Source organism: Typopeltis vanoorti, chromosome 7 (genome assembly GCF_054136105.1).
Source record: "Typopeltis vanoorti isolate ZY-2024b chromosome 7, IOZ_Tvanoo_1.0, whole genome shotgun sequence".
Lineage (NCBI taxonomy): Eukaryota > Metazoa > Arthropoda > Arachnida > Uropygi > Thelyphonidae > Typopeltis > Typopeltis vanoorti.
Genome location: NC_143555.1, coordinates 8,584,062 through 8,597,423, shown reverse-complemented (window position 1 = coordinate 8,597,423; position 13,362 = coordinate 8,584,062). Strand labels below are relative to the sequence as shown.

At 35.9% G+C, this 13,362-nt stretch overlaps 1 protein-coding gene across 1 annotated transcript in view; it reads left to right on the top strand.

The window, feature by feature from the left end:
- Window positions 1–13,362, top strand: part of LOC150104474 (uncharacterized) — a 291,911-nt gene that overhangs the window by 68,219 nt on the left and 210,330 nt on the right. Inside the window, exons 3-4 of the mRNA XM_090395559.1 lie at window positions 10,808–10,908; window positions 11,021–11,055. Of these exons, the coding sequence (XP_090251685.1) occupies window positions 10,808–10,908; window positions 11,021–11,055 (136 nt within the window). The remainder of the gene's footprint in view (window positions 1–10,807; window positions 10,909–11,020; window positions 11,056–13,362) is intronic.

Genomic DNA, 13,362 nt, shown 5'->3' with positions numbered 1-13,362 from the left:
TCAACAGTATCCCAAAAACCGATATAAAAAAACTCATTTAATGAATTAATTGACTTCGCCAAATGCTGTGTCAAAGCTGAGGGAGAGTATATTGATTGAAATAAATGATTTGAATAATTATAATTGGCCTGTGTTTTATTTTCTATCAAAAGTTCAGTTTCTTTTTGGACATAGGGTGTATACAAAGGCAGATGATTTCACATAAAATTGCCCTAGTGTCCCATAATGCAAGCACTTGCTTTCAGATGTGCATACTCTTATACATTAAAAAAAATAAAAATAAAACAGGCAAAAGAACATTATCTGCTATCGAAATTTCTTTTTTGTTGTAATGATAAAAGTAAAGAATGGAGGTTGATCAATATGATAATAGGTAACACAAAGCAGAAAATCCGAGAATTCCCTGATATACTTAACAAAATGAAGAACCACTTTACCAACTATGGCAGTTGTGTTTTCGACCCTGCAGAAAGGGCAAAGTATGTCAGTCACCTTCCGTGGATTAAGAATTCCATGTATCTACATGCAGTAAACGAAGATGAAGTGAAGAGTGTAGTAATCAGATTAAAAAAAGGAAAAAAAGTGAGATGTGACAACATAAATGTTAAAAAGCTAAACATTATCATTTAGCATAAATTACAATTCTTTACAAATATCATTAATAAATCCTTTGAATTTGGTAAATTTATAGAATACCTAAAGACTGCTTCAGTTGTACCATTATTTAAAGGAGGAAATAGAAATGAAATTAAAAATTACAGACCAAATCTATACTATCCACAATCTCAAAGGTTATTGAAATTCTAATAAAAACACTTAAATAGCTATTTAAATACAATATCCTTTTGCGCAACTAATCAATATGGGTTTAGATCCGGATGCAATACTGAAAAAGCGCTATTGGAGTTTCATAAAAAGGTCTATAATGGAATAAATGAAGGAATGCACACAGCAGCTGTTTTTCTTGATATATCTAAAGCGTTCGACTGTGTTCATCATGATCTATTGCTACTGAAAATGTCCAAATACAGCATTAGGGGAATTAGTAATGACTGGTTCAGATCCTATCTGAATAATAGAAAACAATATACCAGCTATGATATATTTAAAAGCACAACAAAACATAATAAAATACCGAATCCCACAAGGGTCTGTACTAGGACCCATCCTATTTATAATATATGTTAATGATCTATGTATTAACATTAATATCGACAAAACGAGATATATTACTTTACATTAACAGACAAATTAGATCACAGTATAACTATAAAATGGCATGAAAGGGAATGTAGTGATACTCTAAATTGTAAATGTAGCTTAATCAAAAAAACAAAAACCGTCAGGTAATTTTGCCTCCATATCGATAGCAATTTGAAGTGGAACTCCCACAACACTTCTTAACAAATAAGTTTAGGTTCATAATTAACAGAATATATTATGTTAAAAAATTTGTAAATGCAGCATTCTTAAGATGTTTATACTATTCCTGGGTATAAATTCCTCACTGCAATTTGGCATTTCCTGTTGGGGTGGAGACTATTATAACAATCTGCTTCCATTAATAAGAATACAAAACAGAATAATTAAAGCCATAACTACTATTGACTTCGCACACTCAACCAGTAATCTGTATATCATTTATAATATTCTACTATTTCAGAAACTATATTTCTATGGTTGTCTGTTATATGTAAAAAGAAACACTGAAAGTTTCTTGGTATGTATATATAATGTAGACTATGGATTGCTCTGCGGTTGAAACATGCGAATTACCTAAGGCTAACAAAGAAATTTTTCATAAATCTTTTGAGTACATTGCGACGAGTAGCTATAATAAACTTCCAAATGAAATTAAATCTATAACCTCAGAATATGTATTCAGAAAAAGATTGAGAAACTACCTTATGGGATTAAACAATGATGACAATTACTTTAAACATATAGTAGTATACTATAAAGAGATCATTATAACTCATATCATAACCAATTAAGGTATTGATTTACGTCGTCGTCATCGTCTGGTAGCATCCTCTAGCAAGAGGGTTGCAGCAGATGAGCAACTCTTCTCCATTTCTCTCTGTCTGTCGCTTCCATCATTCTTAAACCAGTCCATTCCACGATGTCATTAAACTACTCCCTAGTTGGTCTTCCACGTCTTCTCTTCCCCTCAACTTTCCCTTGTAATGTAGGTCTTGTCAGGTGTCCCGAAGAACCTCTCAGAAGATGTCCTGCAAATCTAGTCTTTCTTTGCATAATATTCTTTAACAGTGTTCTTTCCATCCCAACTCATCTTAAAACTTCTTGATTTGATATTCTTTCTGTATAGCTAATCTTTTCCATCTTTCTATAACACCACATTTCCAATGCATTAATTCTTTCCATGTCTCTCTTTCTTAGTGTCCATGACTCACTTCCATAACTTGCAATACTCCAAACTGTTGCTTTAACTATTCCAATTCTAACGCCTATTTTAGTGTTCTTGTTTATTAAAATTCTCTTCATTTCCATAAATGTCGATTTAGCTTTACCTATTCTATTTCTAATGTCCAACTCTGAAGTTCCTTTCTCTGAGATCCAGCTACCTAAATATTGAAATCTTTCCACTTCTAAAATATTTCCTCTACATCTTATTTTTACATTATCTCCTATTTTTCTACCCATTATCATTATCTTGGTCTTTTTTGTGTTAATTCTTAGTCCATACCCTTTACAAGAGTTTTCAATTCTTTGAATAATTTGTTGTAACCCATTTTCACTTTCTGCCATCACTACTGCATCATCCACATATCTTAAGTTATTAATGATTCTTCCATTTATTTTTATTCCTTCTTCTACATCCTCAAGTGCCTCTCTAAACATTTGTTCACTATAAAAGTTAAACAATAATGGTGATAACTTGCATCCTTGCCTGACTCCTCTCTCCACCGGGAATTCTCCTGTTTCCTCTCCATTTACACATACTGACGCTATTTGTGACCAATATAATCTCTTTAAAATTTCCAAGTCATAAGAGTCAATATCAGTATTTTCTAGAATGTCAAAAAGCCTTTCATGTTTCACTGTATCAAATGCCTTTTCAAAATCTAGAAATCCCAAAAACAACTTTCCACCACAGTTTAGTGTTTTCTCCCCAATAATTCTTAGACAAGTTATAGCCTCTCTAGTTCCTCTGTTGGTTCTGAATCCAAACTATTCCTCATTCATTTCTTTTTCTATTTTATTCCTAATTCTCTCTAAAATTATTTTCACCAGAATTTTTGCTGTGTGAGTTATAAGACTTATCGTTCTAAAATTGTTACAGTCTAAAACTCCCGTCTTTTTTGGAATGGGGATAAAAATTGATCTTCTAAACTCCTCTGGTAATTCTTGTCCTTCATAAATTCCGTTAATAATTTGCCATAACACTTCCATACCTTTTTCACCTATATTCCTTATAAGTTCTATCTGTATACCATCTATTCCAGGGGATTTTCCTTCTTTCATCTTTTGAATTGCTAGATTCAATTCCTCCCTCATGATGCACAGTCTTTGCCCACTATGTTCTTTCCTTTGATTTTCTCCTCTTTCCCTGTCTTGGTAAAGTTTACTTACATATTCTTCCCATCTCTGTAATATCTTCTCTTTTTCTATCAGAATTTCACCTCTTTCATTCTTGATTGCTCCAGTCCTTAGCATCTTTCTCCTTCCTGTCATCATATTAATGTTTTTATAAACACCTTTTATGTCCTTTCTTTCTGCCTTTGCTGTTGTATCTTTACTTATTTCATCTAACCACTCTTCCCTTTTCCTTCTTATCTCTCTCTCTCTCTTTGTATCTCCCTACTGCTTTTTTTCTCCTCTGTTTTACTATTAACTAACGTTCTTCTTTGTGTTATTTTCCTCAAAATATTTTCCGCCATCCATGGTTTCTTTCTTTTCTCTCTTTCCTCCTCTTTTTTAGCTAAATGTAATTCTGTAGCAGTAATTATGCTTTCCTTCAGAATCTTCCATTTTTCACTTGCATCATCATTTTCTTGTATATTTCTCTCATTCAATTCTTCCTCTACTTTCTTTGAGAATTCATTTGCCTTACTTGGTATCTTCAGCCGCTCTATGTTCCATGATTTGTTCCATTTCCCTGTAGTTACCTTTTTTAGATTAATCCTTATCTTAGTTGACAACAATATGTGATCTGTATCACAGTCTGCTCCTGGATATGTTGTCACATCTTTTATAATGTTTCTATATCTTTTGTTTATCAAAATATAATCTATCTGATTTCTTCTACTCTTTATATCCTCCCCGGGGCTTTCCATGTGTACAATCTTCTTGGACGTTTCTTAAACCAAGTATTCATAATTGCTAAATCATGCTTTCTGCAGAAATCCAACAACATATCTCCTCTTTCATTTCTCACTCCTAATCCAAATATCCCAACAATATCTTCCTCCCTTCCTCTTCTGATTTTTGCATTCATATCGCCTTGTATTATAATTATATCTTTTGTTTCTTTACATTTCAAACCCTGTTCTATATCGCCATAAACTCTCTCTACCTTCTCATCCTCATAATCACAAGTAGGTAAATATATCTGGATAAGTAGAATATTTCTTGGTTTTGCTTTCAACTTTACCACTAAAACTCTGTCTGAGATTTGCCAGTAACCTTCCACACATCCTGCCATTCGTTTATTCAATATTATTCCAACACCTGCTTGATGTTGCTCTTCCCTTCCTGTGTAAATTATTCTTATTCCATCCTCTGTTCTGAAATCTCCTTTTCCTTTCCATCTCACCTCAACCATTCCCAGAACGTCTATTTTCAATCTTAGCATCTCCATCTTTACAATCTCCAATCTTCCAGTTTGATGTAAGGTATTCACATTCCAAGATCCAATGCAAAAATTACTTTTAGCCCCTTTTCCACATGAATACTTTCCATCTTCCACTTCTCCACCTCCCGCAGGCTTAGTAAAGAAGATTCATATGACTGACGTGCAATCTGTCCATATCCATATGGGAACAAGTGACCTCCCTGGTAGCCAATTGCACAGTTCTGGACCCAGGGGACCCATCCTGAGCTGTGCATCACTCATCATTTTGATCTTTACTGCTCATCCAAACTAGGGAAAAAGTAGAAGCATAGTGGTTTCCCGTTGCCTTCTATGCATGAAGAGATGAAAAAAGTAGAAACATTGAAAGAATCGCCCCCTAGCCCTCGATTACTCTAATAGCATTGGGGGGGGGGATTGATTTACAAATTGGTTTATTCAATTAGGTATTGGAATATCAACATGTACATTATTATAACTGGTAAGGGAGCTGCATCTTAGATCCGGTCCCAGACTCTCAGAGTGTTTTGAGCTAATTACTTTTCTAGTAACCAGTATGGCTATGGTCCTTGGTTACACATATTTGCATTAACTAACTTACATTAGTCTAAATCAGTTACTTATCATAACTATGAAACCATTTGAAATATATCATATTCTACTTGCATATATATGAGAAAACTTTTTATTAACTATAATAAAATAATAGCCAAAATAAGTGTTAGTACTAACAGAATATGATAGTAATACTTGAATTTTATTTTGTAATATTGTACTGTGCATTGAATTGTATTATGGAATATTGTCATAATTATACAAGTTGAATAGTATAATATGTATAATTTGTATACATGATGTGAATAATAAAACTGTTAATAAACTGTTAAAATTATGCACTGTGCATAATAGGATACTAAATCATTGAAGCCATTTGCCTCTGAATTCAAGTAGCTTAGTTGTAAAGATATATGCCTTTACTTTTGCTTGTTGATGCTTTGGTAAAGGATTAAAACAAGAATATAATTTCTTGTCTAGCATAATTTGAAGCCAGTGTGGCTTTGATTGGAAAGACCCATCTGTGATGTGGAGAGCTTTTACCAGGGCCTTTCAATCAAGGCTAAGTTAGTCAGTCTTATAAAGAGACAGAATTTTACCTCCCAGAAACTTAGGTTTTTCATCCTTTAAAACAGACAAACCAGCCCTGTGAACACTAGTATCTACCAACATAGAATATTGTTGATAAGGAAGGCAATGGGAAACCACCTTGTTCTGTAATAATTCCCTAGTCGTCGTCTTCTTTTACTATGCCTTATCCCATGTTAAACGGGGTCGGCGCACCGATCTTTAACTTTCCTCTTCCAAGTTCTCCGGTCCAGGGCGTCCTTCGGACTCCATCCTTTCTCCCTAAGATCCTCTGTCACCTTATCCCTCCACCTGAGCTTGGGCCTGCCTCTTTTCCTCCTTCCCTCCAACTCCATATACTGCGCTCGTTTACCAACATACTCCGCACCCTTCCTCTCTACATGTCCAAACCACCTCAGCCTACTTTCTTGTATCTTTTTGCCAGTTGGCCCCACCTTAACCGTCCCTCTGATGTAGTCATTCCTTATTCTGTCCTTCTTTGTCACACCACTTATTCATCTCAACATTTGCATCTCCGCTATCTCCATCTTCCTCTCCTGTGCCTTGGTTATAGGCCATGGAGCATCGCCAGCCTCACCACTATCTTATACAGCTTTCCTTTCCTCTTACAACTCACTCTCTTGTCGCACAGGACCCCACTCATCTTCCTCCAATTCATCCAACCGCATGTTATTCGGTGCTGTATTTCCTCATCCAAGTCACCATTCCTCTCGACAACTGACCCAAGGTACTTGAATTTCTTCCCTGAAATTAGCCATTCACCCTGGAGTCGTATGGCCATATCCTCGTCACTCCCCGTTGACATATATTCAGTCTTCACCCAGTTAATTCTCATGCCTCTCTCCTCCAATGCCTTTCTCCACTCTTCCAGGGTATTTTCAAGCTTCTCTCGGGATGATTCGCATAGAACAATGTCGTCGGCAAACAGCATGCTCCATGGTGCCCCCTTCTTGACATCTTCCACTAGTACATCCGTGACCAGGTCAAAGAGGTAGGGGCTCAGAGCTGACCCTTGGTGTAGTAGGGACCACTTCTGTCATGCAGACACTAGACCTGACCTGAGTTTCTGTTCCCTCATACATCTCCTTCACCAACCTCACATACTTCTCCGACACCCCCCCCTCTTCTTCCTCATACACCTCCATACCTCCTGCCTGGCCACTCTGTCGTATGCCTTTTCCAGGTCTATAAACACCATGTGCAGATCCACTCGCATCTCTCTATATTTCTCCATCAATCTCCTTAGTGCAAATATCGCATCCATTGTCCCTCTTCCTGCCATAAATCCAAACTGCTCCTCACCAATTTTCGTTTCCTGCCGCATCCTTCCTTCAATTACTCTTTCCCATATCTTCAATGTGTGAGACATCAGCTTGATCCCTCTATAGTTGCCACAGTCTTGAACATCTCTTCCTTTGTAGATTGGGACGAGAATACTTTTCCTCCATTCCTCTGGTATCTTTTCCTGTTGGGCTATTTTCCTCATCAGATCCCATAACATATCCACGCCCTACTGCCCAAACTTTTCCACACTTCCCCAGGTATCTGGTCTGCCCCAACAGCCTTTCCATTCTTCATTTTTCTTAGTACCCAATTCACTTCCTCTCTACTTATGTCCAATTTGTCCTCCTCTTGTAATACTACTCCTGAGGCATCCTTTATCTGCTTGACTGATGTTATGTCTTTCGAGGCCTTATCTCTGACTTTCGCTATTCTCAACAACTGAGCTTCATGACCGTTTCTCTCCAGTTCTTCATAAACCTCATCAACTGCCCTTGCTTTCGCCCTTCCCACAGCTCTCTTTGCATTTTTCTTCGCTAATCTATATGCCTCCTTATCGGCTCTAGTTCCAGTCATGTCCCATTTTTTCTTTGCCTCTTTCTTTTCCTTGATCTCCAACTGCCTTCCTCAATCCACCACATGCCTCCTTATCCTCAGGCGGTCCCTTTCCTGATGTTATACCAAGCACCTCTTCTCCAATTTTTCTAATATTCCGACTATTAACGTCCCACCATTCTTCCACATCCTCTGGTAACTTCATTTCTTTCAATACCTTTTCTTTAAACTTATTCCTTTGGCCTTCCTCTTCCAATATCCACCACTTTATTCTCCTCTGTATCCGCCACTTCCATCTATTCTTCTTTTCCCCTTTTATATCACAGTCTATACCACAAGCAACCTGTGCTGTGCCGCTACACTTTCTCCATTAATCACTTTACAGTTTTTCGCCTCTTTCAGATGTTTCCTACATCACATAATATAGTCAATCTCACTCATTCTATCCCCACTCTTATAGGTTATCAGATATCCAACTCTCTTCTTGAACCACATTTTAGCTATAGCCAGATCAAAGGCCACAGCATATTCTATGATTCTTTTACCTTCTTCATTTCTTTCACCACTCCTCCAACCTCCATGTACCTTTCTTCACCGCTTCGTCGCCTTCCTACATGCCCATTTAAATCTGCTCCAATGATCACTCTCTCACCATCAGGGATTCCCATTACTATTTGGTCAAGTTCTCTCCAGAATGTCTCTTTCTCCTCCTCATCACAACCTACTTGTGGGGCATAGCCACACTTCCTCCCATCTCAAGCTTAACGCTCATAATCCAATCATTCTTCCGGCACACCTCGCAGACTCCACCCTTCAGCTTCTTATCGATAATTCCAACTCCATTTCTTCCCTTCTCATTCACACCACTATAAAACAGTTTATATCCCTCCGCCAGCTCCTTTGCTTTATTGCCCTTCCACCTTGTCTCCTGCACACACGCACAAGATCTTCAGCTTCCTTCTTCTCATCATGTCATCATGTCCACTATCTCCCCACTCTTCTCATTCAACGTACCCATATTCAGCGACGTGATTCTTACTTTACACACACTCTCTTTCTGTTGGACTCGCTTCTTTAGCTGAACCCATCCTTGGTTCACTAGCCCTAGCCCACTTCTCACAGTCCTCGGGCGACAGAACTGCGCTTACGGGGGACACCCTAGCCGTGGTCCTTTCTCTGTTATCCAACATCTCATCATTGGTTTTGGCATGGTTTTTTTATGGCCGGATGCCCTTCCTGATGCCAACCCTCCCCATTTATCCGGGCTTGGGACTGGCACTGAGAAGACTAATTTGCCCTCCCCAGTGGCTGGGCTGTAATAATTCCCTAGTAAAGTGGCTTAATGTGGGACACAATTTTAGTAAACAGTGATTACTAGAAATACAGCACTAAGAGGCAGATTATGTACCTCAGGCAAACTTTCATTACCAATGAAACAGTGTTTACTTGAGATGCAGTGAATAAATCTTGTAATAAACATATGCGAACTGTTGAAAATCCTCGTGCATTTGTCAAATTGATTTTTTTTTTTTCCTGGATTTTAGTGAATGTATAATGGAACTTGTTAGGAACCAATTAATCAGGTAATGTGTTGTTGTTTTTGACACTGTAATGAATTATTGCAAATGCAATAGTTCATTATGGTATTACATTTTTGTTCCAGTTATCTGAATCGTCAGTATGCCTACCATCAGATTGGTCAATGAATTCATATTCTTGGCCAGTCAGATCTCCCAGTCTTAATTCTGGGATCACATGAAAGTGTTAGTATATGCGCATAGTTGAAAGTTTATTTTTCACTTGGTTAGAGTATAATAAATTTAGTTTAATCCTTTATCCAAGTGTGAGCAAACAAAGTTTGCACCTGAAAGTATCTTCAGGACTGGGGTAAGGTGGTACAACACTAGGGCACTCCTTGCAAAGGTGGAGCAAGCTACCAACAATCCTATCTCAGTGAGATAGACTAACACTCTGTTGGTGTTGGTCTATCTCACTGAGTGTTGATAGCTTGTGTGTTGGTAGCTTGCTCCACCTTTGCAAGGAGTGCCCTGGTGTTGTACCACCTTACCCCAGTCCTGAAGATACTTTCAGGTGCAAACTTTGTTTGCTCACACTTGGATAAAGGATTAAACTAAATTTATTATATGCGCATAGTGTTTACAGATATTATTCCGTCTGAACATGTGAAGCGGTATGGGCACTACAATGTTTTTTTCTTTTTTCTTATTTATTTTTTAATGCTAATATATTTATTTATTATAGTTATTGGATAAAAAAATAAACCCTGCTGATTTCAATTATTGTAAATCATTCGTACTAGTTAAAATGTTGTATTCTATGGTCTCAATCAGCACATCTACTTCATTGCATCTGCTGTTGATTCAGAACCTTTCATGGATGGGAACCACATAAAAATTAAGAACTTGTGGACTACAGATGCTATCAAACAATAGAATGAGGGGTGATGTGACTGAAACTTAAAAAAAATTTTGATAGGTTCATGCATGTTAATTTTTCATTTTATGGAGAGTGAGGAAAGGATGAGAGGACATTCATGGAAGTTGAGAATGAATGCAGTGAAGGAGGAGGTGGGAGTTAGATTTTTCTCTCATAGAGTGGTGTGCGATTGGAATGGATGGCCTTTGGAGGTTGTAAGTACTGGTAATGCGATTGAATTCAAGAAAAAGGTATGACAGCTGGTGCAGGTGACACGTGGCCTTGATGAGTTTTTGACTCCCTGTAGGTTTCTTTGTTATTACTATAATATTACATCACTATTGTATACAGAAAAATCACTTATAATGTTAGTATATTTTGCTCAACTATTATATGTAAAATTTTGCTCTTTTAATTTTTGAAATGGTTTTCTTATTTATTTATACAAAATCTGCTATTCATTACACTTTAAACACACTACACTACATTATTCAATATTGATTCATTATTGTGTTTGCAATTTTTTTTTATAGTGATTGATAATTTTTTTTCTCTCCTTCTGAATAATATATTAATTAGACCATTCAGAAAAAGTTGAAAGAACGAGCAGAAAGGTTTGGGTTAGAAAGTAGACCTAAACACCATATTACTCAGCAAGACATTGATGCTTTATATAAAAGGTACGTTTTGTTTTTTTCTTTGTTTTATAAATTAATATTTTTTAATATTCTGATATTTTATAAATATTGGTAGTAAGTATGAATTATTTAATTACTTTTTTTTTTTTTCCAGTCTCGGAATTGATGAAAAAAACTTAAAATCATCAGGTAAGAAATAACTGCAGAAATATATTTAATTATTTATTTCGTTACTTAAATTAAATATTCCAAGAAATTATATCCTTGATTTAATTCTTTATCCTAAGCAAACAAATTTGCGCATGAAGGCACTTAATGACTTCACGTCAGTTGTCTTAGTATCCCATAATGCAAGGCACACATCCTTTTGGGTGTGTATAATATTGTGCATTATGTGGAAAGGGCTACTACCCAAACTGATTTTTATCTTTATTAAGATCTTATCAGTGGGAGCCAGACCCAAAAGGGATATGAAAGTTGAAGTAATGTAGAAGTCGTATATTTCCCATATACATATAGTGAAAAGATGTATCACCTTATTATTAAATTATTATTGAATATATCATCTTATTATTAAATCTCTGGATCAGAGATAATGTTCAAAGGTTTTTCATTAGCTCTGGTCCAGAGTAATATAATAATACCTTGGTATCCCTTCTCTTGTTTTGCTCTCACTGATGAGATCTCAATCAAGGTCAAAACTGGTCTGGGTAGTGACAATCTCCGTAATACATAGCATTATATGTATGTGTTGCATTTATGGGATACCGAGCCAATTTGATGTGAATTCATTAGCCTCTATATACAAGTAGCCCAGTGTGAAGATACTTCATGCGCAGACTTGGATAATGGATTAAACTAGGAATATAATTTCTTGGCATCTTTAATTTATAGTATAACCAAGTAAAAAAAAAAATCTTAACATTTAGTTATTTATTATATTTAAACAGAAATGCAGCAGAGCATGGCATATAGTGGTTGTTTATATGAAACAATTTCTTGATGAATAAAATACTTGCCTTAAAGTATTTTTATGTATATTAGTAATTATATATGTGAACACATATAATGCAATTATTTAGATGCATGTTAAAAGAATATACTTTGTTTCCTGACCATGACAGGTTGTAAATCAGTACTGTGGGCAGGCTCAGGAATTTTTATCGAGCCTGTGTAGATCTTTCTTCAGGCAGTGCTAGACTGCCTGAAGAAAGAGTGTTGTGAGTTTGATTCTAGTCACCAACTAGAGGAACTTTTTCTAAGCCTTTTTTTCAACCAGTTCCTGAGCTTGTCGATCTCTGGCATGGGCAAGCGGGTTTTTTTGTCCCATAAACTCAAGAAAATCGATCGTAGAGCCTACATTATTTCAGACATTAAAAATATCCTGTTAGGGTTAGTGACCATGAGATAGTGGCACTTGTTAGCTGTCTCTTCACTGCTTGCTGCTTAAATTAGCGATAGCTTTGTGCCAGCTATCTCTGATTGGCTACCAGTGGAGATTGAACTGTCCACTTATTCTCCAAAAGTTATATAGGGCTAAAATGGCCTCGCCTACTCCCTAGAAGGGAAAAGACGTTCGTGGATATCTTTTCTTTTTTGATTTTTACATAGTCATGAAACCTGCTCTATAGACAACATGAAACTTTTTCAAAACACTTCAGTCCTCCAATAAGCAAGACAACGAATCTCACAGATATCCCACCTAAAGATAATTGCAAATAGTTCCATGAAAATTCATTGAAAAACAGTTAATTGAAAGGCAGTTTATCGAATGGCAATTTATCAAACAACAATTCACCGAAAAAACAATTTGTTGAACAACTATTCATTAAAAAACAATTCAGACATTCCAAAGGCAATTGATCGAAACAATAAGTCATCGATAATTTTTCTATGAATTCCTTTCATAATTCATCGAAAGAGTAATTTTCTTGGGAAATATTGTTTAAATGTTCACTAACAAAATACTCAAGATACAGGCAACATATGTAGCCTTGTAATCCATCAAGACTTGTAAGAATTATTTTGTTGTATTTTAGACCATTATTCTGTACATGCACATACCTCATTGTGCAAATGGTGATTTATCTCTAGACAAAAATTTTGTTCTAATTTTTTTCACAGCAATAATAGTCAGATCGAAATCCAAACTGATAAATTTTAATATAGATCTTTACTAAAAAATTTCTTTAAATTTCATCTAACCAAAATGGAATTATTAATATCATTTCAAAACTTCTTTGCCAACTAATTTTTCAATAAATGTGGGCCAGTTGTAACTAAAACTGAACTGCACAGGCAACTTCTTGTTTGTTTCCTAAATCACTAAGTTTATCAAATTCCATTAAGTGAAAGAGTTATTGCAATAAATAATTTTGCTAGGAGATTCAAATAGAAAATGTGAGTAATATTCTTCTTATAATAACTAGTGTACAGGTATCAAATTAATAATAATAATAGTATCTTTTATTAAGAACATAAGGATTCTATTCAATG